The sequence below is a fragment of the Dipteris shenzhenensis genome, chromosome 5 (assembly GCF_047967505.1).
Source record: "Dipteris shenzhenensis isolate YYH24624 ecotype China chromosome 5, Dip_SZ_1.0, whole genome shotgun sequence".
Classification (NCBI taxonomy): Eukaryota; Viridiplantae; Streptophyta; class Polypodiopsida; order Gleicheniales; family Dipteridaceae; genus Dipteris; species Dipteris shenzhenensis.
This window is the reverse complement of record NC_141600.1, coordinates 35,852,127-35,879,016: the sequence shown is the minus strand read 5'-3', so window position 1 is coordinate 35,879,016 and position 26,890 is coordinate 35,852,127. Positions and strand designations below refer to the sequence as shown.

Below are 26,890 nucleotides of genomic sequence, written 5' to 3'. Positions count from 1 at the left end.
GCGCTAGGGCCCTTGCTGAGTACTAAGCTATGCTAAGCTCAAGAGCTCAAGCAAAATCAAATACAAGCTGAAGCAAACTGAGAGATGGGACTCAAAAGCCGAAGCCCGGAACTATGGTGGCTTTCCGGTGAGCTGTGAAAATATCTCAGATCTCTGTCTATCTATCTGTCTCACGCTATGGAGGTGGACATGGTCTCCTCGATTTCTGAACCCACTGAGCCATCTCCCGAGTCAGCGCATCTCAATCAGATAGAGCCCAATGTAGACTTGGTTATGGAAGTGGATCAGTCGTGAGAGTGGACCGAAGCCGCTCCCTCCTCACAGAGACAGTGGTATCACCCCCGGATTTCATAGTAGGCTGGACATGCACATAGAAAATGCTCCTCTATCTCAACCACCCCCAATGTGCATAACAAATAGATCCGTTGCTCTTTCCTGTAGCTCTCCCCATCTCAATCCCCAACTGATGGAACAAGACCCACATCTGTCCAATGGCTACCATCAGTGCATGTGAGACTCCTCCGTCCTCGAGATACGAGGGTCTGACAATGAATCCCTCCTCTGATACTCTCAAGAAGTGGTCACAAAAGATCTGGGTGGGAAACTCCTAGTTCTCCCCTCCCAAGTCCGAGATGTATGGAGTTGAGGGAGATCTAATTGTATGATATGGTTAATCACGTCTCGTGGGATCGACTCAGGTGGTGCGCCCATGCTGTATTGAAAGGAGGGAAGCCTATCTATCTGAATACAGTGCCTGGCAAACCATGTGGATATACATGCATACCATGTGTCTGTCCTGCTCTCTACTAGCCATCTAGATGACTCTAAGACCAGTCTTGGTAGTCTCCAGTGTAATAAAGCCCAACTGTTTGAAAGATGGCATCAATCTGGAGAGGTGTCATGGCGAACTCAGCCTGTAATAACTCATGTTGGATTGAGGGATTACTCTGAATTATCCTGGACCCCATGGTCACCTGTAGCCGCTCAAATCTCCTTCGCTATGTCACTGGGAGATTACTCCCCAAGAAGGGTGCTAGATGCATGGCAGTCGGCCGCACTAGAGTGTCGAAAATCCAACTGTCACGAGGGGGTGAGTTTTCTCACATGTGGCCTCAACCCTCGGAATCAAGTTGGCAAGGTCACGGGATGAGGGTGTGCAAGTTTCCCCCTAGGAACTTGTGCCTTGGGGGCAAATGAAAGGTCTAGGGCCAAGAGGGGCCCAAAGAACCTTAGGATTTTAAGTCGTCATTGGTGGGCTTTTTAGAAAGGTCCCACTAGAGGGGGTCTAGGGGCAAATGAAGGCCCTTGGGGGCAACACAAGGCATGGGCTGCCATGTGGCAAGCCCATGTAGGCCCTCTTTGGAAAGGAAAGTCTTAGAAGGCCTCAGGAAGAAAAACGGTGACGAGCGCACGTTGCCTGGGCGCAAAGGAAGAAGAGAGATTGGTGGTACGCAAGCACTTAGGTGTGACGAAAGACCTCACGCGGAGGGCTGCGGGTCATCCAAGGCTGTGCACGGAATCCCGTACGGAAATGTACGTGCAAGAGTTGGCTTCCTTGCGTAGGTGATCACCATCGTTTTTTCCATACGTGACCATACAAATACGTCATACGGGTATGGAAGTATGATTGGAGTATGGTTCCCTTACTCGGAAGACACTGAATCATACGTGACCCTAATTTTACCCCCAAAAAATCAGAAAAATATAGATTGTACACATTTACTTGAGAGAGAACTACAAAACTTTCAACTTCAAACTTCAAACTTCAAACTTTTATTGATTTTAAAGTCATGAATCATGAATCATGGTTCATGGAAGGGTCTAGGGACTGGATTCTGTTGTCTGATACATAGTGATAGACACCAAAACATCATGATCAATCATCAAAGGTAGCAAGTAGTAGATACTAGATACTAGAAAAGTGAAAGAAGCGTGGGCCATGTAGGCTGCAGGCACTACATCAAGGGCAAGCTGGAAAACATCATATAACAAACTGAAAAGGCTGCCAGCCTGCAGGCTGCCACAGCCAGGAAACAAAACTGAAATGCATCACAACTGATGAGGCTCAAGCCTCAAGGTGCATCCTCATCATCATCAGCATCAGTGCCATCCTCCTCCTCCTCCTCATCATCCTCATCCTCATCACTGTCAATCTCATCTACCTCGCCATGGGACTCCAAAATACTGGAGCTGCTTGAAGCTGCAGCAACATTCATCGTTCCCGTAACAAGAGGGGATGGTCCGGTTGGAATCGCCTCTTCTCCCTCTGTAGTCTCTTGCAAAGCAAGCAGCCTCTCATCATCCTTCTCCTTGTTGATCATTTCCAAGGTCACTTCTATCTTCTCAAATCCCCTTTCCTTGATTTTTGAGATCAATTGCAAATTAGTATGGATGTATACTAATTGTTATGTATTCTTTGGAAGCAACCTATTCCTTCTTTTGGTATGTATAAGAGAGAACGTGCTCCAGTTACTCTCACAAGGAGAAGCACATGTCCCCTGCGAAAGCACTTGAATAGCCAATTGCTGCAAATTTGGAGTGTGCACTGTGAACCCCAAATGTCTCCCATCACTTCACCCTTTGATGCATCCTCTTATCATCCTTTGCAATTGCCCGAGCAAATGTGCCTGACATGGACTTGTAAACATCAAACTCATCAAATAAGATGCCCTACCTCTCAACATCATACTTCGTGTACCACTCAATGACATCCATCCACCCATCATGCACCGCCTTATCACCATCTGGATTTTTCTCTCCCCAAATAGGATGGAGAACAAAAGTTGTTGCATGTAAAGGAGAGTGCATCATATCCCACCTATTAACACACAAGGCTCTGACATCAGCCAACTTGGAGGAGTCTGTGCCATCTATAGTCTGTATCTTCTCCACCATTCGATCAGTGAGCTCGTATACAAGTCCCATGGTAGCCCCTTTTCTATCAGCCTAACGAAGGATCTTCAGAATAGGTGCACATATCTTCACTATGACTCTTGCTTCCTACCAGAATGAGGCACCCAATACAATGGAAGACACCTGTTGTGCTTTCACAGTGCGTGATACTTTCTTCCTGCAGTACGACGCAATCCATTGTAGATTCTATCATCCAACAAGTTTGCTAACACGATAAACATGTAAGCAAACCGAGTCTGTGCAGGTTTCACTAATTCCTTCTTGCTGAAAGTTCTATATAATGCTAACACAGTGTCTTCCAAGTAACAAACGTGACAATCATGTTGGCATGTATTAACACTGGCTTCACCCAAGCAAGCTACCCAATGTCCTCAAACAAGAGGTCAAGGCAATGGCACGTGCATCTAGTATAGAAAATATGAGGCCACTCCTCCTCTACCAATTCTCCTGTTTGCACGTAATTAGATGCATTATCCATGCACACTTGCACCACATTATCTGGCCCAACATCAACAATGGCATCTTTTAATATCCCAAAAATGTATTCCCCTGATTTATACTGTCCACTAGTATCCACAGACTTCAAGAAGACTAATCCAAAAATGCATGAGACCATGATATTAATGATAGGCCTACACCGAGTGTCATGCCAGCCATCACACACTATGCTGCATCCATACTTTTTCCATTTCTCCCGAAACTGCAGCAACTCTTGATCTATGCATACCACCTCATTTTTCAGCTCCGAAGTGTGCAAGGATTTATAAGATGGAGGATAAAAGCTAGGCCCAACTTGGCCAATTGCACGGACCATTTTCAAAAAATATGGAGTTCTCACTTCCAATGAGGAATGTCCTTTGCAAAGAAAAAGCGCTGAAGAGCAACGTAGGCATCCTTACGTGCCTGGGATGCCTTGGCCAAGGCTCCCTTTGACACCTTTTGTTTCTTCTGTTTTGGTTCATGTGCAGATGTACTTGCACTTTCAGCACCACTCTCCCAAGCATCTCCCAAATCAGCCACATCTGCATCAAGCTCTTCTGCAAATTTACTTTTACCAACCTTTGCTTACAACCTTCTACAAGTGTCTTTCACATTTTCAAGGGGGGAGCTCCAACGGTCAACCCCAAGGCCTGTCAGCCCAAGAAAGTGCGCTCTTATGCGGATAGGTCCTCCATTCCATTTGTGAGGGTAGTACTTGCTGTTGGGATATCTCAAGGTGTATGCCTCAGGCACACCTTATGTTTCTATGTGTGAGTGCTAGAGGCACAGTTAGGTGCCCACAAGCACAGTTAGGTGGTGCAAAAGCCACATAGGATGATTGAGTGAATCTAGGAGCAGATTGAGGAGATGATTGTGGAGCTCTGAGGTCATCAGTGATGTCAGTGACCTTGTATGAGGTGCCTACTTAAGGACCTCTTTCTTCTTCATTCTATAAGCAAGTATTCTGAGTTTGTGTCCACTCTACTCTTTCTTTTCAGTATTCCAACATGGTATCAGAGCCCTTTGATCCCCCTTGAGCCCATTTCTGCCACATCATCATCTTCTTCTTCTCCATTTTCCTCTTTCTTCCCAAAATCTTTGAGAGCTTGGTTCTCCATCTACAAACGGCCATTGCCCAAACCCTCTGAGCTGGAAACTCCTCTAGTATGGGCGAACTTCCACCTGCAAGCAATTGAAGAAAAAACGTCTGTGGTGGCTGCCATTCTCCAAACAGCGAATTTCTTCTGTTGCTCAATACTCCCTGCCTACTCCGCCATTGCCTGAGCCCTCTTAGGAGTAGATGGGCGACCTCAAGACGAAGATTTTGAGCCACTTTTCAAGTCATTTGGTTCAGTAACGAGGGAGAAATCGTCAAAACTCAGTTTCAGCCTGTAGCAACTCTCCCAGGCAAAAGTGCGCACCATTTCGTCCAACCTCTGTGCTGGACCTTCTCTGGTATATGAGCTTTCTTTTGCTTCAGAAAGCCCTCTTTTCCTTGCTTTGAAGAGTGAGCTACAAGCCCTCCAAGTTCAGCTTTTCATTTTTGACAGTTTTGGACAAGTTTTGTAGATGATGCTACATAAAATGCTACTCTAGCATTTCTGGTCTTTTGAAGTTTTCAATAACTTCATTACAAGTGTTGCTTCAGTTTTGTTTTGACTTGCTAGACCTGGTTGTGATTGGAAAATGTTTATTTCATTCACTTCTATGAAGCATGCAAAAAGTAGCATCATTGTTTGAAAACTAGTCACTACTATTTGCTACATCAAGTGCCTATACTTTGGAAGTATTTCAGTTCTTTTTGCCTTGTAAGAGAGATAGACACTGCCCAATATCTGGGTTAGACCCTCTCATGGCTACTTTATATAATCTTGAGAAGTTCAATGGAAAGGGTTTCCATACATGGCAAATGAAGGTAAAATTTGCATTGATGCGGGAGAACTTATGGGGAATTGTCAAACCTACTCCTACCGCTTCTTCTACGGCCTCAAATGCTGGAGAATCTTCAGCTCCGACACGACCGGCAAGGGATCCAGCAAGAGAAGAAAAAGCATATGGTATAATTGCTTTAGCTTTGGGTGATGATTACATACATCATATATCCGACTTGGAGTCTCCATCGGAAGCATGGCAGAAGCTAGATTTGATTTTTGGTGCAAGCTCTCACATATCTAAAATATCACTTAAAATCTCTTTCTTTGAATTAAAGATGGCAAGTGATACTACTTTAGCTACTCATGTCAACTATATGCGGAGTCTTATGACTCAGTTAGCTTCTATCAACTCTCCTATCACCCCTGATGATGCTATGGCAGTGCTACTTAAGAGTATGCCTGAAAGTTTTGATCACATTGTTAGCACTTTGAAGAATCTTCCCAATCCAAACCTTGAAGGCATTATCTCAGCTCTCCAAGAAGAAGAAAGACATATGGAGTTAAGGAAAGGCAATGACACTGCTTATGTTATGAAATTCCAGAAGGGCAAGTACTCTCCTTGCAATCACTGTGGAAAGACAAATCACCTTTCAAAGGACTGCTTCAAAGTTAATCCATGTAAGCACTGTGGCAAAAACAACCATAGTGAGAAGTTCTGCAGAGCCAAAGCAAAGACAGAAAATGCAAATCTACTTACAGTTAATGAGCCTCCACAAGATGAGGCATCCTTTGAAGATTATGCATTTTAAATTATCTCTATGTATGCTCCAGATCACTCTTTTTATGTCAAGGTACTCAGCCTGTATAGTCCTCCAAAATGAATGAAAATAAATTATTGTGTGTTGTGTTTTGTGTGTTTTGTAAACACCTCTGGTCACCTTATGATGTAGGCCATGTGTATGTTTGTTCCATGGTACCTCCTACAGACATTGTGTGCATGTACATGTAGGAGAGATAACCATTGGAAGGTCTTTTTTGTATCCCTTTCTGTTTACCTTACACCCAAGGGAACCCTTGCTAGCATGAGAACCTAGCCATAGATTTATCCTTGACCACCATGAGATGGCATGAGAAACTATGAGACTAGATGTATCCTTGACATAGCCAGAGGCATTTCCTTGAGGGGGGGTTTGTTGGGATATCTCAAGGTGTATGCCTCAGGCACACCTTATGTTTCTATGTGTGAGTGCTAGAGGCACAGTTAGGTGCCCACAAGCACAGTTAGGTGGTGCAAAAGCCACATAGGATGATTGAGTGAATCTAGGAGCAGATTGAGGAGATGATTGTGGAGCTCTGAGGTCATCAGTGATGTCAGTGACCTTGTATGAGGTGCCTACTTAAGGACCTCTTTCTTCTTCATTCTATAAGCAAGTATTCTGAGTTTGTGTCCACTCTACTCTTTCTTTTCAGTATTCCAACACTTGCATTTACAAGTGAACAGCCCCTTTCCCAAAGGCTTCAGTGCCTCCACAAATTCCCATTCTTCTCCTTTCTTTCTTCCCATCTGCGAGAGAGAAAGAAAAGAAAGAAAGTCTATTAAAGTCTTCGGGAGACCGTGAAGGTCTATGAGACTAAAGATAACTGATACAATGAGCATAACGGTGGCGGTCTCAAAACGGGCCAGCCAACCGTTTCTACAAAAAAGAGGTTATGAAGGACGGTGTGTCTAGTCCTGATACAAAAAATATGTGTCTACCTCCAGATGATACAAAAAAGAAGGGGGGAGCACCAAAAATGGGGCAGAGGGGGGAGATACAGTATATATGTGCAGGTGGTGATCGTCAGAGACCAATCATAGAGGGGCCTAGGAGAGAGAGAGAGAGAGAGAGAGAGAGATGAGAATCTGAATTTCAGAATGAGAAGAAACTTTAAGACCCAAGATTCAATAGATAACATGGAAGAGAGAAGCGGGAGTCACCTCGGTCCTCCTTCAATCGAATCCTGAAGGCTAAGGTCACAAGAGCTCAGAGAATCTCCTCTTGCTGAAGGCCAGGTAGCTCAGAGCTCAAGCTGGACAATGGAAGGCTGCATCAAGTTTCAACAGTTGGGTGCGTGGAGGGCTGGCTGTACGGCAGGATCTTGGTACGGCTGGCAGCCTAGTTGTACGGAAATTGTACGGCTGGGCTCAAGGCTGTAGGCTGTACGAAAATGTGTACGGTCACAATGGAGATTGGAGAACTACGCTTGCTGCGAATTGTAGACGAATAGCCATACGAGCGGCGTCAAAGGCCTCTAATCGAATGTTTTTGCCCCCCACAAAAATGCGTATGGAATTGTATTCTGTACGCGTACGGAATCGGCGTACGGTACGGTCGACCATACGCGTACGGTTCCAACTATGGTGATCGCACCTGTAGGTGGCTGACAGCGTACAGATGTACGGAAGGGTTGCGCATGCATTGAATGCGTCTGTACGGACAATGCAGGGAGTTAATGTACATGGTACGGCTATGTACAGAGCACTAAACGCTGCTCGTACGGAACTTTGAGTGCTACTGGTACGGCTGTGTACGGAGCATTAAATGCTTCTGACAGGGGTACAAACTGTGGCACATCTTCCCACATTGACTACGGGCTGTGGTACGGTGCACTTGCAGGCTTATTTACAGACTGCTCACGGGCTAGTGAATGGAGAGAGAGCACACTAAGTACAAATGAGTATGAGCAGGTTGGTTGTCACTTTGGGCAGCTTGCAAGTACGAGGTCGATAGGCTGGTTGATGCCTCGGGCTGTGCGCTCATGGTTGGGCGGAGATGAAATGCAAAGCAAAAACCAGCATAGTATATGCTTGGTAAGAAGAATGCACACAGAGGCTATGCTTGGGGGTCATGTAGGCCAATGAGCAGTGGGCTGTGTTTTTGAAGAGGCTTGCTCAGCAAGGAGATCACAATGAATGCTTGCAGAGATTGTTTGTGCTTTTGAGCACCGAGGGCAGCTCAGTTATGCTTTCACCCATTGTTTGGGTATTCCAGTGAGTCAGTGGACACTTGTGATTGTCCGGGGAGGGTGTGGCTTTGTTCGGGCTGCTACTCCCATATTAAATGCAGGTGTTTGCACTGAGAACCTATGGTGACATAGGCTTGATAGCAGAGCCCTGCAAGGCTGATGTGTTGTGATATCGATGCCTACTGAGTGAGGGAAGAGCATTGAATGCGAGTGAGTTGGTACTCATTGTGTAATCTACGTGTGGCACTCTTTAATTAATAAAGAAATACCAAAAGGGGCGCCAAGGCTTTGGGGCTAGTCTGTGTCTTTGTATTTGAACAGGAGCGCTCTAGCTCCTATATACCTGGATGAATCTAGGAACATTCCCAAACTCATCCTCTAAAAACACAACATAGTGCAGTTTCAATCTCATGATAGTCACTCACAAGGTTGAAAACCATAAACTCCATCATGCATAGCAGGGACTAGCTACTATGACATCCCCCCTGACGTCATCAATGCCCAACAGTGGGTGTAGACCATAGTATAAAAATATGCTCTCACACATACAAATCCACACACCCACACATATTTGAGCATCCATTTATACAAAGTCTTCGTACTGAGTTTCTATCGGCACTCCGGAGGTGAAGGGCAGACTCAGCCATGACGAAGGCTAGCACTAAAGGAGCGCTCTAGCTCCCCCTCTCTCTCTTTGGAGTGTTTGTTGAGTATTTTATTGTGAAGGCTTTGTTTGGTTAGTGTTCTACCACCCTCTTGTTGGCCTTGAGGCTGGTTTCACCAGCCCTTCGTCGATGGATCCTGAAAGTGTGCCTAGAAGCACTGTCTCTCTCAGGCTAAAGCCATGTGAGTTGGGCCCTGGCTGCTTGAGTCATCGTGAAGATAGGCCCCTATGAAGATTGCCCCAAGTATGTGTACGACTGCACTATCTCCACTGGGTCACCTTGGTAAGTGAAGCTATGTCGGTTAAGCACTGCACGTGAGGTGTTGAAGATCATAACCTTGGTCTTCCCAAGGTTGACTATCAAGTCTCTCTCTCTGTAGAACTTAGGCTTGCAAAGTCTTCATGCAGACATCACCTCAAACCTTATAATAAAATACAAAAGTGACAAATCAATCATTGTCGTAAACAAATATCCAATAGCTGTTGTATGATAGCATTATGGTAGCTTCATGAGCCAAGTTGTGTAAGGAACTGTCCTTCCATAAGGTCTAGCTTCTATTTATAGCTCTCTCAATGCTACTCTCGTTTTATATACCATTACGTATTAGAATCTCTCCCTCTATCTGTCACGAGGACGTGAAAAGTGATGTAAAGTATCTTTGTAACTCAACCTACACTTAACCCGAGGTGAACCATGGTTGAGTGTTGTAATGGTTTGGCTGTGAGGGACTGGCTAGAGGAAGTGCACACTTCCTAGAAGTTCCTAAGGGCAAAGTCTAGGTGCACCACTAGGTCCTAGGGGCAAGGCAAAGGCTTTAAAAGAGGGGTCTAAAAGTTGGGCCCAAGGACAACCGACGTTGTCCTTGGTATGGGGGTTAGGACTTTAATGAAGGGGCAAATGGCAAGGAGGAGGTGCCATTTGTCAAGCATGTGTATGCATGCCCTTCTGGAGCTGTTTTGGACCAATGTAGGCTGCAGGAGGAACTTTCCCTGTTGCTTTTGGCACCTTCTCTTAGGAGGACTCAGGCACAGATCCCGGGGCAATCATTTCGGGGCAAATATGTGAACCATCTTTCCTCTACAGCTCTTTCTTGTTCACCCTCCGCTCTCTACCTTCATTTCTCTCTTCTCTTGATTGCTAGAAGACACCTGCACCCTGCGGGGAGCTTGGACAGAGGATAGGTGCGAGGAAGGAGCTCGCCCCTCTGCCACAGACCGTGGGAGTTGGTTCCAGGTTCGGTTTTTCCTCGTTCTTTCTTGCTTTGTAGCTTTTTGCAGTGCATGTGTATTCTGTGCAGTCCTTTCAGGACTCCAACAGGTTCTAGTAAGCACCCAAAGGCCACGGTGATCCTGTGGAAGGCCTAAGGACAGTGTGGATGCATGTGATAGCCTTGAGGCTGCCTTGAGCTCAGTTTGCCAGTGGTTTGGAAGCCTGAATGCCTCTAAGTTGTGTCAGATCAGAAGTGAATGCCTGAGTATGCCTTGCCAGTGGGAATTCTAGTAGTGCACTGGGATTAGATGCCTTGAAGACAAGTAGAGGATTTGCAGAGAGGAATAGTGCAAGGTTGAACCCTTGTTGTAAAGCATTTTTATTCAGAAGCATTGAATAAATACCGTAAGGGGCGCCAAGGCATTTGGGGCCAGTGGATGCATTGTGTACTATTTTCATTGAGCAGGGGCATTCTAGCCTCACCTTTGTTGTTGTTGAAGCTTGTTTCTAAGTTATGCTAAGTGATTTAAGTGACTGAAGCTTGCATTGTGGCTATTTATGAAGTTTATGACTGAGTAGAAGATCACTGTCCTTTTGTTTATCAAAGGCCGGTTTCAGTGGTTCCATTGCCGGGATCGTCACCATCTTCCTAAAGAGGTGGGCCCTGGTAGTGTTGGGTGAAGGACACCTTCAGTGCAATTGTTACTATAGCCATCAATCTTAGCAAGCATGTCACACCGTGAGAGGTCATTGACCATTTCAGAGCAGGAGGGGCAGGACGAAGACAAAGCATCAGAGAGCTTTGAAGAGGAGCACAGTACTAGTGGAGGTGATGACCAGCAGGACAGTGGGACTCATCCAGTGTCTCCTGAGCATGCCACGGAGGACTCACAGGATGAGGTAGATGAGACAGAGGGGCTTGATCCCAATGCACTTTTTTAGCTACAAATGCAAAGTGTAGTGGGAGCCCTGTCGCAGTTGCAACATGCTGTCACGGAGATTATGCAAGCTCCTCCCTCTATGGTTGCTTCCTCTAGAAGCAAAAAGTCATCTCAAAAGAAGCATAAGAAGCATAAGAAGACCCCTAGGCATGTTTCTTTCAGTGGACAGCCGTCAGAGATGCCCTCGATCACCCCTGTAGCGAGTAATGCCAATAACTTCCATTCAGTCAATCAAGGACAGCAAGCCCTTCCTCAGCCCACGATGCATCCATGATATTTCGGAGGGGGATCACTTTTTCAGGCAATGGTGGCACCATCCGCAAAGGCACCCGGAATGCCAGGTAGCTTTATGGGCAGCACGCAGCTGGGAATGCAGAATTTCCAGCAACCTATGATGGGTGGAATGCCCCTTGCAAATGCCAATATGATGTACTCAAACATTGGGATGCAGCCAGGAATGCCTGGGACAATGGGCAATACTTGGAATATGCCACAGATGCAGGGAGTGGGACCTGGAATGCCAAACCCCACCATGGGTACGGTTGGAATGGCTCCGAATGCGGGTGCAGTGATGCCCCCACCATTTTTACAAGCCCCCGTTTATGACAATCTCACCCCGAAAGGCAAATTGAAAGATTACAAGGAGGGAGGGGCAACTGTCAAGTTTGAGACTTTCAATGGGATGCAGGACAGATTGAAGGCTTTGACATTCGTGCAACAGTTTGATGCTGCCTACTCAGGTGGACACTTCGAGAATCCTCCAAAGTCCGAAAGGCAACCACCTTTTTGAAGGGCAATGCGCTCCAATGGTGGACCAACCTCCTCTTGCAAGGTAGAGCACCTAACCACTTGGGTCGAATTCAAGCAGGTCTTCTCAGCAACATGGCTCACTACCACTTTTGAGGTAGATATCATGACCGCCTGGTACAGGTTGGATGTTGCAAATTGCAAAAATTTGGAGGACTACAATAAGAAGTTTGGGGAAGCCCTACTGCCAGTGAATTCTTACAGACATGTGCCGCTATACGAGAGTAGAGTGCTCCACGATGCTGAAATGAATCTTGGCATCTATGAGAAAGAGATGTTGGCTGTCATACATGCTCTTTCGACCTGGAAGCATTATCTTTTGGTTGTTGATTTTCATGTTCAGACCGATCATCAATCACTGTAGTACTTTCTCACTCAGAGAAAGTTGTCTGAGAAGCATATGAGGTGGGCAAATTTTCTTTCTATGTTTCATTTTCAGATTGTGCATGTGCATGGGAAGAAGAATGTTGTTGTAGATGCACTCTCACGCAAGCCCACTCCAGATGCAGTGTCTGTTAAGCCACAAGTTTCAGCAGTGCCCATTGCATCTCATGATGAGCTTGATGCCATGAAGGATCAATATGCCAATGATCCTGATTTTTCACGGATTTATGATCAGTTGGTAGATGGGCAGAGGCATGAGCACTATACTCTCAAAGACGGATTTCTGATGATGCATGGCAGATTGTGTGTCACGAAACAGTTAGAGGCCCAAAGTGTTGACAGAGAGTCATGCTCCACCCTATGCAGGACACAGAGGCATTGATGCCACCATCAAAGCTGTGGAGCACTATTTCTCTTGGCCATCATTGAGGAAAGATGTCGAGGCATATGTCAGGACATGCATCACCTGCCAAAAGGTGAAATATGACAGGCAGAAGCCGGCTGGACTGCTGCAGCCTCTACCTATTCCTGATCGACCTTGGCAGAGCATTGCCATGGATTTTATCTTTGATCTTCCTCGTACACCATCTAGACATGATGGGATATGGACCATTATTTGCAGATTCAGCAAGCAGGCCCACTTCATTCCCGTCAAAAAGAAAATTACAGCAAACTAGATGGCGAGACTCTTTATGTCTCATGTGTTTAAACATCACGGGATGCCTCAATCAATTGTCAGTGATAGAGACCCGCGGATGACAAGTCTTTTCTGGAGAGGCATCTTTGAGAATATGGGTACCACGCTGAATTTCTCATCCTCTTTCCATCCTGAATCTGATGGGCAGTCCGAAGAAGCCAATTCCACTGCCCTTGATCTTCTCAAATGCTATGTTTCGGATCAGCAATCGAAATGGGAGCAATTTCTGCCACTTGTTGAGTTCGCATACAACAACACTGTACACTCATCCATGGTGAAAGCCCCCTTTGAAATTGTGGCAGGAGAACGAAAGGTACCTCCCATTCTGCATACGAAAGAGAAGATTTTTGAAGCGGACAGATTTGTGGAAAGTTTGGATGTTGCTTACCAGAAGGTCAAAACAGCCCTCCAGAAAAGCCAAGAGAAGCACAAATGAGCAGCCGATGCATGTGATAGCCTTGAGCTCAATTTGCCAGTGGTTTGGAAGCCTGAATTACTCTAAGTTGTGTCAGATCAGAAGTGAATGCCTGAGTATGCCTTGCCAGTGGGAAGTCTAGTGGTGCACTGGGATTAGATGCCTTGAAGACAAGTAGAGGATTTGCAGAGAGGAACAGTGCAAGGTTGAACCCTTGTTGTAAAGCATTTTTATTCAGAAGCATTAAATAAATACCGTAAGGGGCGCATTTGGGGGCAGTGGGTGCACTGTGTACTATTTTCATTGAGCAGGGGCATTCTAGCCTCACCTTTGTTGTTGTTAAAGCTTGTTTCTAAGTTGTGCTAAGTGATTTAAGTGACTAAAGCTTGAATTGTGGCTATTTATTAAGTTTATGACTGAGTAGAAGAAGATCACTGCCCTTTTGTTTATCGAAGGCCTGTTTCACTATCCCTCATAATCCCCACGTTTTGTCACATGCATACAATTTGCGCCAAAACATGGCATGCATCAATACTTCTACGTGTAGAAAAACTTCATGAATTGAGATAATACCTGATATCTATCCCCGTATCCTACATGTATAATATCCTTCACACCAACTTTCTTCTCACCACAGATTGTGCAACGAACATCTGCCATCTGTCCCAACATGGAGGTCGTGTAAATATATACTATTGTAAACTACAGTAGCCACCATTCAGTAACCACAATGTCTTCTCTTTGGAATCACCTGCATAGTCTCTGGTTCTTCTGGCTCCTGAGCACTCTTTTCCTCAGCGGTCAAGCCATCCTGTTACATCAATCTTATATCTTAGATTTTAAATTGCACCATGCTGTTGAGCAACTCGATTTTTAATCCTACACCAATCTAAAGCGTCCTACTCATGATCATCAAATAAAACTAACATATAAAATTCAAACCTTTAATTCTGCAGGGGACATGTTGAAGACCTTCAACGGTTCCAATTCTTTCTTTAGAAGCCGCTGTGCTAAAACAGTACTATTCTGTAGTTTTATAGAGGCCAACAGTTAACACTAAATAAGATGACAGGTTAAAAGATTGACAATCAACAAGGGAAAAGGTTTCAGAGCGTGTATCGATGCTCATGATGCTGACCAGTAAATTAATTAAGTTGTATTAGCAACTGTGTATCTATGATTTCAGAACTGAAACCCTCAAATAAGTGTTGTGTTCACTTCGCCAAATTAATCATCATACATTTCTATCCTGAAACCACAATAATCATCCTTTTGAAATGTCATGTTAAGACCAGTCGAACTCCATAAAAACTCTTTCTTCTCACCTTCAAATTGAATTCAAGCTGTCTCATCTTTAAATTATATTTGTGCATATCAGAACCTATCGTTTCATAAGCAATCCTTTCAAGTGCTGTGATTGCTACAACTGCTGCTTCTGGCCACAAAAGATCTCCATCCCCCTGCGCCAAAAAGTTTCATAAGCATGGACCAATATAAAAGTAAACACACACACAAAACATTTCAGGAATAGAGAAATTTTGAAACACATTCACCTGCCATTTTTCTCGCTTTTTGCCTTCACCAGTAGTTAAACAAGTTCCAGTGGCCTCTTCTGAGCTTTGGTGTATTTTTCTTTCAGCAGCATGAGGGCTGCTTTCATCAACCACCATATCCTCATTTGCCTTCCCCGTATTCTCAGTATGCCTATCGGCATTGCAAACATACTTCACACCTTGCACAATCTTCTCAAGCCACCTATCCCGTGCTTTATTCCCAGTGAGAGCATTACATTCATGCAGTGCTACATAACCCTCAGAAAGACCACCTTGTGGATCAGTACCTAAACAACTCCCAGGAGTATCAGGCCTTCCAGGGCCTTCTCTTGAAGGTATTTCACCAGGTAAATGGTCCTCTTTAGTGATGTTGATTGGCGGGAGAGTCCTCCTTCGAACTTGCCTTCTTCCCTTTTCAATTTCTTCTTGCTCAGCTGCGGCTTCTTCAGGGTCGACATCAAGGAGATCACCTAAAGCATTTTTAGTCTTCTGCACAAGTAAATCAATCTCCAGTTGCTTGTTATCTTCATAGTCCTTGTCTGTAAGTTTCCACAGCTTCTTCTCAACTGTATCATACACCCTGCGCACAATAAAACCAGGATGCTTTGATCGAGGAGGAGCCTGCTTATGGGGAGGGATGAAGTGCACGACACACTTGTGCATTACTGACTCTGCAGCCACCTCATCACGATGGAAGCTATAAAATAATTCGCGGGAGTCGATTGCAACCCAGCTACCTCCCCCCTTTTTTTCTGCCTCCTCTGGTCGATAAAACCATTGTCCAGTGACTGCAAGGCTCCCATCCTTTGCTTGTTTGATTTCCTGCAAAAAACATATAGAACATTTGGATTTAAATCCCTCTCTATGTCAGAATTTGGAAGCAAAATTATGTCATAAGGAGATTCTACTCATGATGTAAAGATTCGTAAGGAGGTTCTGTTCATGATGGAAACATGCCCTGAAGCAATTCTTCAAAGATAACCCTTTTGGGGGAAATATATTCCCCTAGGATGTTCCATCTGAAGCCCCTGCCTGCCCCATTCTAGTAGGGAAACAACTACTCAAGAACAAATGCTTGTTTTAAGAAACTAATACATTGTTCGGTTTCCTCTCTACAACTATGAATATTAAAAATGAATGCATTGTCTACACTTGCCAGGTTACCACGCAAAATTCAAGGTCCAAGTCTTTTCTACAAGGATGCCATCACTAGTAGGGCTTCCATTGCTAGTAAGTCATGGCATCTCATACCACCCAAGGCACACCACAACGATGTAATCCCTCATAGTATTTCATAAAGACTCATCAAATTTGGATTGACATCATAACTACAATTGACTAGAATTCAATCTTTCAAATAATCTTAATCACCTCCTAGACATTCAAGGATATATTGTTGGGTTTGGGGATGAGAGAGAAGAACACCAAAACGTGGAGTTGTATAGAGAATGCAAGAGTTGTGTTACAAAGGACAGTCAAAATGAGAAATATATCCTCTAAAACAACTAGCCCTAACACTAGGGGGAAAACCTTCTAACTCCGAGGGAAAAGAGCCCCGAGGGTCTGTTCACACCACACTACGCATAATCTAACAAATCTCCCCTTGTTACCTGTTACTAAATTCAGCAAGTGGCTGAGATGAATTCTCTACAAACCTTGCAAATCAACCCAAGAATCGTTTGCCTAGCCCCAAGCCTCCCCAGGCTTCTTGAGCTAGTCCCATGTACCTAAAGCACACGTCGGATACAATCCATGCACATGTGTAGAATCTTCCTCAACACGATCCTTCCACTTAATCTTGTATTCAGTGATCATCCTATTTATGACTTCACATTCACTTTCAGATTCATGTGGTACAAAGGTCAAATCTTCAACCTCTATAAGTTCTTGAGGATTTACTACTTGATCCTCAACACCCAATACTTCTTTTAGTCTACTGACATGGAAAACTGGATGAACTCTTACATTACGAGGCAATTCCAATTCATATGCAACCTGTCCAATTCTTCTTATGATCTTGAATGGACCATAGCATTGGGGGATAATTTCCTAACATGTCCAGCACTTAGGCTCTTCGATTCCTTGGGAATGCGTAAATACACCATCATTCCTGTAGAGAACTCCCTGGGTGAACGATGTCTATTAGCATAAAATATGTCCCTATCTTTGGCACTTCTAATAGACTCCTTGGCAAACAGTAACATCTCTTGCATGTCTTGCAAGAATGTCCTAGCGGCATCATTCTTGATTCCCTTGAATCCGACCATTACTGGTGATTTAGGTTGAAACTTGAACATAAGGATAAAAGGACAAAAACTTGTACTTGAATGCTTTGCACTATTATAAGCAAAGTCTTTTTTTTGGAGGGGCAATATTATAAGCAAATTCAACCATGGGTAAATATTCTTCCGTCTCTTGGAAACATATGCCTAAAGCATAACTTCCAGAAGTTGGTTTACTACTTCTGCCTGGCCATGAGATTGGTCAGTTCGGAGAAACTCATACTAAGAGTGGTATCTAACTTGTCAAAGATAAGCGTCCAAAATTCACTAGTGAACTTAGAATCCCTATGAGTAACAATATCAGCAGGCAGCCCATATAGACGAAATAATTGGTCAACGAACTGTTGAGTCAATTGACTTGCTATAACGATAGATCTAGTCAGCAAAAATCTAGCCATCTTTGTCGGCCGATCCACTATAACTCATATGGAATCGTGACCCTTGTGCGTTCAAGGCAAACCCGTGATAAAATCCATGGAAATACTTTCCCAATTATTACCAAGATTTCCAACGGTTGTTATAAACCCGCGGTTTGAAGGCATTCAACATCGGTCACTTGACAAGTTCGGCAACTTACTACATAGTTCTAAATAAATTCTCTCATCTTAGGCCAATAGAAAGTATGTTTCACAAAAGACATTATCCTGTGTACTCAGGGATGTCCCGCACTAGGTGCATCATGACACTCCTGGAGAATCTTGAATATCAGATCCGACACACGCACTGACCTCCTGCCGCCTATATAGTAGGTAGCATAATCTCTGAGTCTTGGTCAACCATTGAGCTCCCATCCTGGAACTTCTGCCAATATTGAATGAAATGACTATTAGTCACGCAAAGCCCTCTCAGAGATTGAAATAGGTCACACGAAATGACAGAGAATTTACAAACTTAATCCGACTTAAGGCATCAGCCACACTATTCAAAGAACCCTTTACGATAACGTATTTCAAAATCAAAGTCTTGCATTAGCTGAGCCCATCTAGCCTTTCTTCCCCTCAAATCTGAACCACATGCATATTTAATTGACTGAAATTCGAAGTTCACCCCTCCGGCCCAATCTCCTCATATTTCACCTCTTGTACCAGCTGGTCTTGCTGGAACTCTCCTGCGATTCGCCATCTTTATTCCCTTGCCAAATCACCTGCTCATTTGCTTGCTGAATTCTCTGTTTGCTGTCCTGGACAGCCCTCTTCAGTTCCTTCCTTATCACCTGCTTTTTAAGCCTCACAATCCCCTCAATTTGCCCTATGGCTGATATCAACCACTCCTCACAAGATGAATCTTCATGGGGCCGATGATCAAGGATTGTATGACGATTTGGTCACGAAGGATGCATTCCAGGAGTTTCAGAATACTTTGAATGCACTGTTTGAGGCAGTCACTTCGACTCATTCTCAATTGGTTGACCAAATTCAAGCTCTACAATTACTCTCATGACCAACACTATTCAAGCTCTCACTCACATGGATACATTGGCTTCGGTGTTGGGTCCTAATATCACTCCAAATCCATATTTTGGAGAGCTGAAGTCGCGTACGAAGAGGTTGTGAACACTTAGTTACACAAGTGGCAGGTCCACTTCCAGTTCCATCCCTATTCGAAAGATAAGAAGAATCAACTCGCGGCGGGATATTTAGCTGGTAAAGCACCCCTTTGGTGGAAAGAATTACGATCGAAGCCCATCAACTGGAAAGAATTTGAGGAAACTTTCAGGAACGAATTCCTGGAGGAGGAGGAGTGTTATGACATAGTGGGAAAAATCAAGGCTCTTGATATGTCAAAGAAAAATCTCAATTTTAAAGCATACTTACATAAAATCTGCAAACTAGGGGCAGTGCTCAAAAGAGAGCCAAAGGAGATACAAGCCCTCTTTTTTTTATCAGACTCGAAAGGGTACAGAACAAGCTGCTGCTCCTCCCCGTTCCCCTGCTGCTCCCCCTCCCTCAGCCCGTCCCTCTCTCTCTCCCCTCAGCCTGTCCCTCGCCCCCTCCCTGCTGCTCCCCCCCCTCCCCCCCTGCTGCTCCGCCCCCTCCCCCTGCCTGTCCCTCGTTCCCTCCCCCTGCCCTTCCGCCCCCTCTCCCTGCTTCCGCCCCCTCCCCCCTGCTGTTCCGCCCCCTCTCCCTGCCTCCGCCCCCTCCCCCCTGCTGTTCCGCCCCCTCTCCCTGCCTCTGCCCCCTCCCCCCTGCTGTTCCGCCCCTTCCCCCTGTCCCGCCCCCTCCCTTGCTTGCCCTTCGCCTCCCCCTTGCTGTTCCTCCCCCTCTCTGCTGTCCCGCCCCCTCCCTGCCTGCTTAGTTCCTCATTGGGAGACTTTTGGTATTACTGCGGATCAGCAGAGGTACTTCTGGAGGAGGCTCTGGAAATCCCACAGGAGTAGAAAGATCACTATCTTCTTTTGGCTTTCTATCCATGGAGGGATTGCAGTGAACCTTTGGAGGTCCAGATTCGGAGCCGACCCTACTTGCCCTCGTTGCCTTTCTGCTTCGGAGTCTATTCAGCATTGCTTATGGGATTGCAGACAGGCGAGATTGATTTGGATGGGGATAGCCAGGATCTTCAGTCACTTTGCCCATTCCCCACTTTTTATGACTTGGGGCTCGGTGGCTTGGCTTTCTCTTACAGGACCTCAGGTTTTCTATGAGGGACTTGACTCCTCTCGGGCCATTTCGGTTCGACGTCATCGGGTTGAGTTCTGTTCGTTGGATGTGGTTCCACACCGTCCTTTTACAGCTGTACATGCCTCTGTGGATACTTCTTGGGAGATTATAGCGAGCATAGCAGCCTGGCATATCTGGAGAGCCAGATGCACAGAGGCTATGGAGGGTACTCAGGTTCATCCCTCGCACACATTGGCTAGTATCTGGACAGACATCGTACACACTCTGATGCCCGTATGGACGGGTATGCAGGGGGACTCCCGTGCAGCCTCAGCTAGGAGGGCTTCTTTCTTCAGGGAATGGAAGGATTCTCCTTTCTTCTCTGAATCTACTACAGGGTTGAGATGGCACTTTCAGCCTCAGCCTTGGCTTCTTTCCACCTCACTCTGAGGGGTTTTTAATTATCCTCATGATTTCATGATGTATTCCGCTTTGAGCTTGCTCTCGCGGGTTTTTGTTCTTACTTAATAGAAGTCTTTTTCATGGGGGAAAAAAAAAAAAATCTGCAAACTAGGGCCACCAAGATTAATCCTATTACCTTGACAGGATTCTTTGTCAATAGCACAAGCTAGAGGTGAAGGGCAACAAATGTACTACTTTGCAGGAGGCCATGAATTATGGATGTATTTATGATGCTACAATGGCTGCTATAAAGGGAGTCTCCATCACAGATACAACAAGGAAGAACAAGCGTAAGTTCTTCCCATCATCCTCTAGTACTGGGTAGGGGAAGTCCTCGAAAAATCCCACTAAGAAGACACCGACTCTGACTAAGAATGGTAAAGCTCACTTTTTACGCACCTTAATGATTTTTGAAGGACGGACGTTGTTTCCTTTGTGAGGGGCATGGTGACAAAAAGTCAGACTGTCTGGAACACAAGAACCTTACATCAACAACTGCCCTAGAGCTGACTTCGGGACCAAAAACCAAAGCTAAAGAGGTCACCCAAACTATGATGATAGGTATTTCTGTGAATGTTATCTCTTGCCCTCTTTCCTATAATTACACTTTTAATAACTCTTTGTTTGGACTCCATGACCTTTTCTGGGCCAATGGAAAAGTGAGGGACAAACAACTTCATATTCTCTTCAACTCGGGAAGCTCTCACAATTGTGCTAACTACAAACTTGTGCAGAAGCTGGAATTGCCCATGATGCCTAGCGATCACACCTATGAAGTGCAACTCCCTGCCCAAACGCTATGCTATGCACTTGGACCATGGAGACTTGTTGCTAAGAATAGAGTCGTTAAAAACCCACGACATTCAAATAGGATGGGAGGATCATACTTTTTCTTTTGTGAACAAAGGCAACCCTATATGTATGCAGTATGAGGTTATTAATCCTTCTCAGGGACAACTATATTGCCAACTTCGAAACATATTGCTGTCATTTACTGAAATATCATCTGACCTATTTCAATCTCTGAGAGAGCTTAGCGTGATTGATAGTCATTTTAGTCAATATTGGTAGGACGAGCCTCGAGGCAAGATGATTCGGAATGGGTTGATGTTTCGAAATGACAAAATTTGTGTACCGGATGTGTGCGATCTTCGACCCGAGATTCTCTAAGAGTGCCATGATGCGCCTAGTGCGGGACATCCTGAAGTATACAAGACACTCTCTCCAAACCTTGGGAGCATACACTACGGCATAAAGTTCTTTTTTTAGTGTGGGCCAATGGTATTAAGTGTCATCCACAACATCTCTCTCTCAAAAGCTACAGGTCTACCATCTTGGAACAATGTTGCCCCAATCGCATAATCACTCGCATCCACCTCTAATACATACGGCCCGGTAGGATCAGGCAGTACAAGAACAAGTGCTTCCTTGACACACAGTTTCAATGTGTCAAAAGCCTTGTTTCAATTGTCATTCCAAGAGATAGGCTGATTGGACTTACATCCACAACCTTTCAATACGTTGGTCAAAGGAACCGTGATTTTGGAATAATCTCGTATGGGCTTCCTAAGAAAGATAGTAAATCCTAGGAAAGAACGAAGTTTCACAGTTTGAGCTATCAGCCGATCCAAAATCTTTTGAATACAATCTAGATCAATGGTAACACCTTTCCTAGAAATCTTGTGTCCTAAGTAACTGATCTCCTTCATAAAGAAGTCACATTTAGTGTCTAAACTGAATCAAGACAACCCTCGCTACAATGGCATGTGTCAAACATCCTTGGCAGTTCCAAGATATATAACAGATAGTCAGACGATGATGAATAGCATGCAGCAAAGAATCCCGTGTACAATTTGAGAGAATTAAAAAACATTCTTTCATCATCAATCAGGAAACTCTCCTACATTCAATGGCATCTTCCCAAAAATAATCCCCAAGAAGCCACCAATATTCTTCAATCCATAGACCTGTAAGGTCCCACGTTATACTCTAGAGACAGAGCACATGTTCCCATTCTGCATCTCCTTCAATGAAAGCCTTTCGATCCTCTGATTGACTTGGTCTTAGGCATATTATTTTTGCTTCACCCTGCCGATGAGTAGCCCATCAGATTTCATGTATGATGGACGAGTGGATGGGGCCACAGGGACTGAACCTTTGGCACGCCCATGGTGCGGAGGTGAATTTTCAGCTGTGCTTCACGCGAGACGAGCCGATGTGTGGTTTGCTGCTTCATACAAGGGTTGATCAAGCATACTACTGGCCCCTCCAAAAGTGTGCGGAGCTGTTCGGGGTGGAAGTCACCTTCATGATGAAGTGGGCACGGAAGATTGGCATTGAGCCAATTGTTAGTAATACCATATTAATTGTTGCACTATCCACCCTAGTACATCGACGCACAGACACGGACTACTCGCCCTCCAAACCCCCGACAAATCACATAAGGTAGTCTTTTTGGAACAAGCACCCACTCACAGGAGAGCCTTGTTTTCTACATCCCCATCCTCGTGAGTGGACCATAGTGAGTTGGTACGTGCACGAGCTCCACAAATATGCTCGTAGTCAACCGCAGTTACCTGATACTCTGGTAGGAGTTGCAGAGGATAGTGGTAGTGAGGAAAGTGGAACATGATGACTAACACAGATGCTTTCAACTTGGGGAACACTATTTAGCATTTGCATATTCAATTTCATGCAGCCTTGGGTGTTTGCATTACTTTTAAAAGCAACGGAGTTCTAATGAGTCAACGAGCTTTATTATCTAAGAGACCACATGGATTAAACCCATCTTTGAAACCTGAAGGTGGCCAACATTCTATATATCAACATGTCATCTAAGAACACAGCGACCAACTTGTCCAAATAGTCTTGAAAAAAGTCGTTCATCACATTACCTGGAAAGTCGCGGAACATTGGTCAAACCAAAAGAGAAAAACTCGTAGTGGCCATACCTAGTGCGAAAAGCAGTTCTTTCCATGTATTCCATATAGATGCGTATTTGAATTTTGGTGATAACCAGTATGCAAATCAATCTTTGTGAAATACTTCTCTACTGTCAATTTGTCGATTAGATCATTTGAGCGGGGAAGAGGGTATTTATTTTGAATTGTCACATAATTCAAACGTTTATAATCAACACGCATTCTCCATGAACCATCTTTTTTCTTTCTCAAAAGGACAGGTGCATCCCAAGGTGACTTACTCGGGCGTATATAGCCCATCTTCAGGTAATCTTGAAGTTGACTAGCTAACTCGTCCTCCTCAAGCTGGCTCATTCTATAAGATGGTATACTAATAGGTTGAGCGCCAAGGACTAAGTCAATGCGATGATCCACTGCTCTTTCGAGAGGTAAGCCTTCTGGCAATTGAGCTGAACGTACACCGAAATTTTCATTTAACAACTTCTTTAATTCTTGATGTTCAAACACCCTTAAATCATTCTTGTCAATGATAGAAACATCAAATGAAGAGAGTGGAATTTAAAAAAGAATGATACACATCATGAGTAGATTCTAAGCTGCATCGCACATACAATTCATCCCTGAGAGGAATTTATAACCTCACATTGAATACATATAGGGTTGCCTTTGTCCAAAAAAGAAAGAGTACGATCCTTCCATCTTATCTGAATGTTGTGGGTTTTAAAGAGATCTATTCCTAGTAACAAGTCTACATGGTCCATGTGCATAACATAGCACATCAAAATCTCTGTGTAGCCTTGAATCTAAATGACAAGATCTTCAACCTTGTGATCCCAAAACTGCTTTCCGGCAAGAAGCTGCACCTCATAGGTGTGATCACTAGGCATCCTAGGCAATTCGAGTTGCTACATAAGTTAGCAAAATTGTGAGAGTTACCTACGTCAAAGAGAATATGAACTTGTTTGTCCCTCACTTTCCGATAAGCCCAAAAAAGGACATGGGGTCCAACAAAGAGTTACTAAAAGAGCAATTACAGAAAAGAGGACAAGAGAGAAATTTCATACAAATACATGTCATCATTGGTCCCGAAGCCAACTTTAGGGCAGATGTTGATGTAAGGTTCTTGCGCTTCAGACAGTCTGACTTCGTGTCGCCACCGCCCTCACAAAGAAAACAACATCCTTCTTCAACCGTAGGGTGCGTAAGAAGCGGACTTTACCATTCTTAGTCGGAGTCGGCGTCTTCTTAGAGGGATTCTCCAAGGACTTCCCCTACTCAGTACCAAAGGATGCTGGAAAGGTTCCCTTTGTAGGAGTCATTGTATCATCATAAATGTGCGCATAGTTCATGGCCTACTGCAAAGTAGTGCATTTGTTGTTCTTCACCTGTAGCTTGTAGGAATTAGGCAAGCCATCAATAAAGAATCCCATCAAGGTAAGAGGATCCATCTTGGTGGCCCTGGTTTGCAAATCTCAAAATTTCTGTAAGTAGGTTTCAAAAGTGAGATTTTTCTTTGACATATCAAGAGCCTTGAATTTTCCCACTATGTCATAATCCTCCTCCTTCAGGAATTCATTCCTAAAAGTTTCCTCAAATTTGTTCCAATTGGTGGGCTTCGGCCGTAATTCTTTCCACCAAAGGAGTGCTTTGCCAGCTAAATATCCTGCCAGGAGTTGAATCTTCATATCTTCTGAATAGGGATGGAATTGGAAGTGGATATGCCACTTGTCTAACCAAGTGTCCACAACCTCCTCCTCCAAAATATGGATCTAGAGTGATATTAGGACCCAACACCGAAGCCAAGGCATCCACGTGAGTGAGAGCTTGAACAATGTTGGTCATGAGAGTACCTTGTAGAGCTCAGATTTGGTCAACAAATTGAGAATGGGTCGAAAGTGATTGCCTCCAACCGTACATTCAAAGTATTCTGAAACTCCTAGAATGCATCCTTCGTGACCAAATCATCATACAATCCCATTATCATCCGCCCCATGAAGATCCAGACCATGGTCCATATCCAGAACTTCATCTTGTAAGAAGTGGTAGATATCAGCCATAGGGCTGAACTGAGGGGATTGTGAGGCTTAAAAAGCAAGTCATAAGGAAGGAACTAAAACCAAGTCTCTCCAACTGCGGTTAGCACATCAAGAGAATGTTGCAGACATCTTTACCAAACCACTCAGTAAAGAGCTTTTTGAGAAACACCGATTAGCTCTTGGTTTAACGCAGAGGAAGGACATTCCCATTAAAGGGGTGTGATGGAATGTGATGCTCAGTCCTTCTTCGATTCCCCAGAATCATCATCTTGAGGGAAGGCCTACTTCATGATGTTGATTTTGAGGGAAGGTGTTGAGAGTTCACGCTCAACATCATGTGATCATATGTGCATATCACCATCATGTGATCATATGTGCATAGCACTAACCCAATAGAGTGCTATCACCATCATGTGATCATATGTGCATAGCACTAACCCAATAGAGTGCTATAAAGGAAAGGGTTAGATGACCTAACCCTATCCTAAATGGGTTTGTATATATTCTACATTTTCAACTAAATCTAGTGTACGATTAGTCATTTGTGGTGTGCTCTCTAGCTGTGCCCTCTCTTCTCATCTCCACTCTTCTCCTCCCCTCTTCATATTTTGTCACTTCCCTGGCACAAAGAGGAAAAGAATCACGTGTCACTTATTTATTTTTAGCCATGGTGGGATGTTGTAATTTACTAAAACTATGGGCCATGTTGACCAAGACATTGAGCATAACCCAATGCCATCCGTTGCAATCCCAAGATGTCATCTACATGGCTCCACTACAAAGTTTGGCCACGTGTTTTCTATATATGGCAACTATTGAATAATAGAATCCCAAAGAAAATACTGGGCCAATAGAGACTAAATAAAATCCTGTAATCATTTTTAAAAAATTGGTTCTTGAATATATCATGCAGCCTCATACTTCTGTTTATTCGATACACAATTCCCAATAAAGAAACTGTGGAATGATAAAAATCCTGACTTGGTCAATGATGACCATATTCAGTACTGTAATATAGAGAGCTAGTACTTGAGCATGTCATGCTCCACAAGAAAACAACAAAACTGAATTTCATAACTGAAGCTCCTCTGGAACTGAGATAATATAACTCGGAACTCAAATACTTAGTCAATAAATGACCACATGAAATTCCGCCATAAAGGATCTAATAGTTGATAATCTCATCCTCCATAAGAACATAACTCATTATCATGATTAGTTATCATAACTCAATTCCCTAATTGAAGATCATAAAATCAGGCGCATGACTATCAACTTGCCAACTTTGAACATACTACCCTCAAATAGGGTCTGATCTTGAATCTGTCATGGATCTCACTCTTTAATTAATAAAAGATATGCAAGTAGTCTATGACACTTCTCCATAGCCTTGACCACATAGGTCACACAAAACTGGTTCCATAATAGAGACTATATCACTCGTGTATAATAACTTGGAGTCCTCCAAAACTGAAATATAACTCGCATCAGGCGCATGACTATCAACTTGCCAACTTTGAACATACTACCCTCAAATAGGGTCTGATCTTGAATCTGTCATGGATCTCACTCTTTAATTAATAAAAGATATGCAAGTAGTCTATGACACTTCTCCATAGCCTTGACCACATAGGTCACACAAAACTGG

The 26,890-nt window shown here is 44.2% G+C and overlaps 1 protein-coding gene across 1 annotated transcript in view; it reads right to left on the bottom strand.

Moving 5' to 3' along the window:
* The window catches only part of LOC147901955 (ASI1-immunoprecipitated protein 3-like), a 74,506-nt gene that overhangs the window by 13,511 nt on the left and 34,105 nt on the right, over nt 1–26,890 (bottom strand). Inside the window, exons 4-8 of the mRNA XM_087374872.1 lie at nt 14,945–15,766; nt 14,717–14,851; nt 14,334–14,417; nt 14,143–14,202; nt 13,965–14,051 (exon numbers count right to left, since the gene is read on the bottom strand). Coding sequence (XP_087230998.1) covers nt 13,965–14,051; nt 14,143–14,202; nt 14,334–14,417; nt 14,717–14,851; nt 14,945–15,766 — 1,188 coding nt within the window. The remainder of the gene's footprint in view (nt 1–13,964; nt 14,052–14,142; nt 14,203–14,333; nt 14,418–14,716; nt 14,852–14,944; nt 15,767–26,890) is intronic.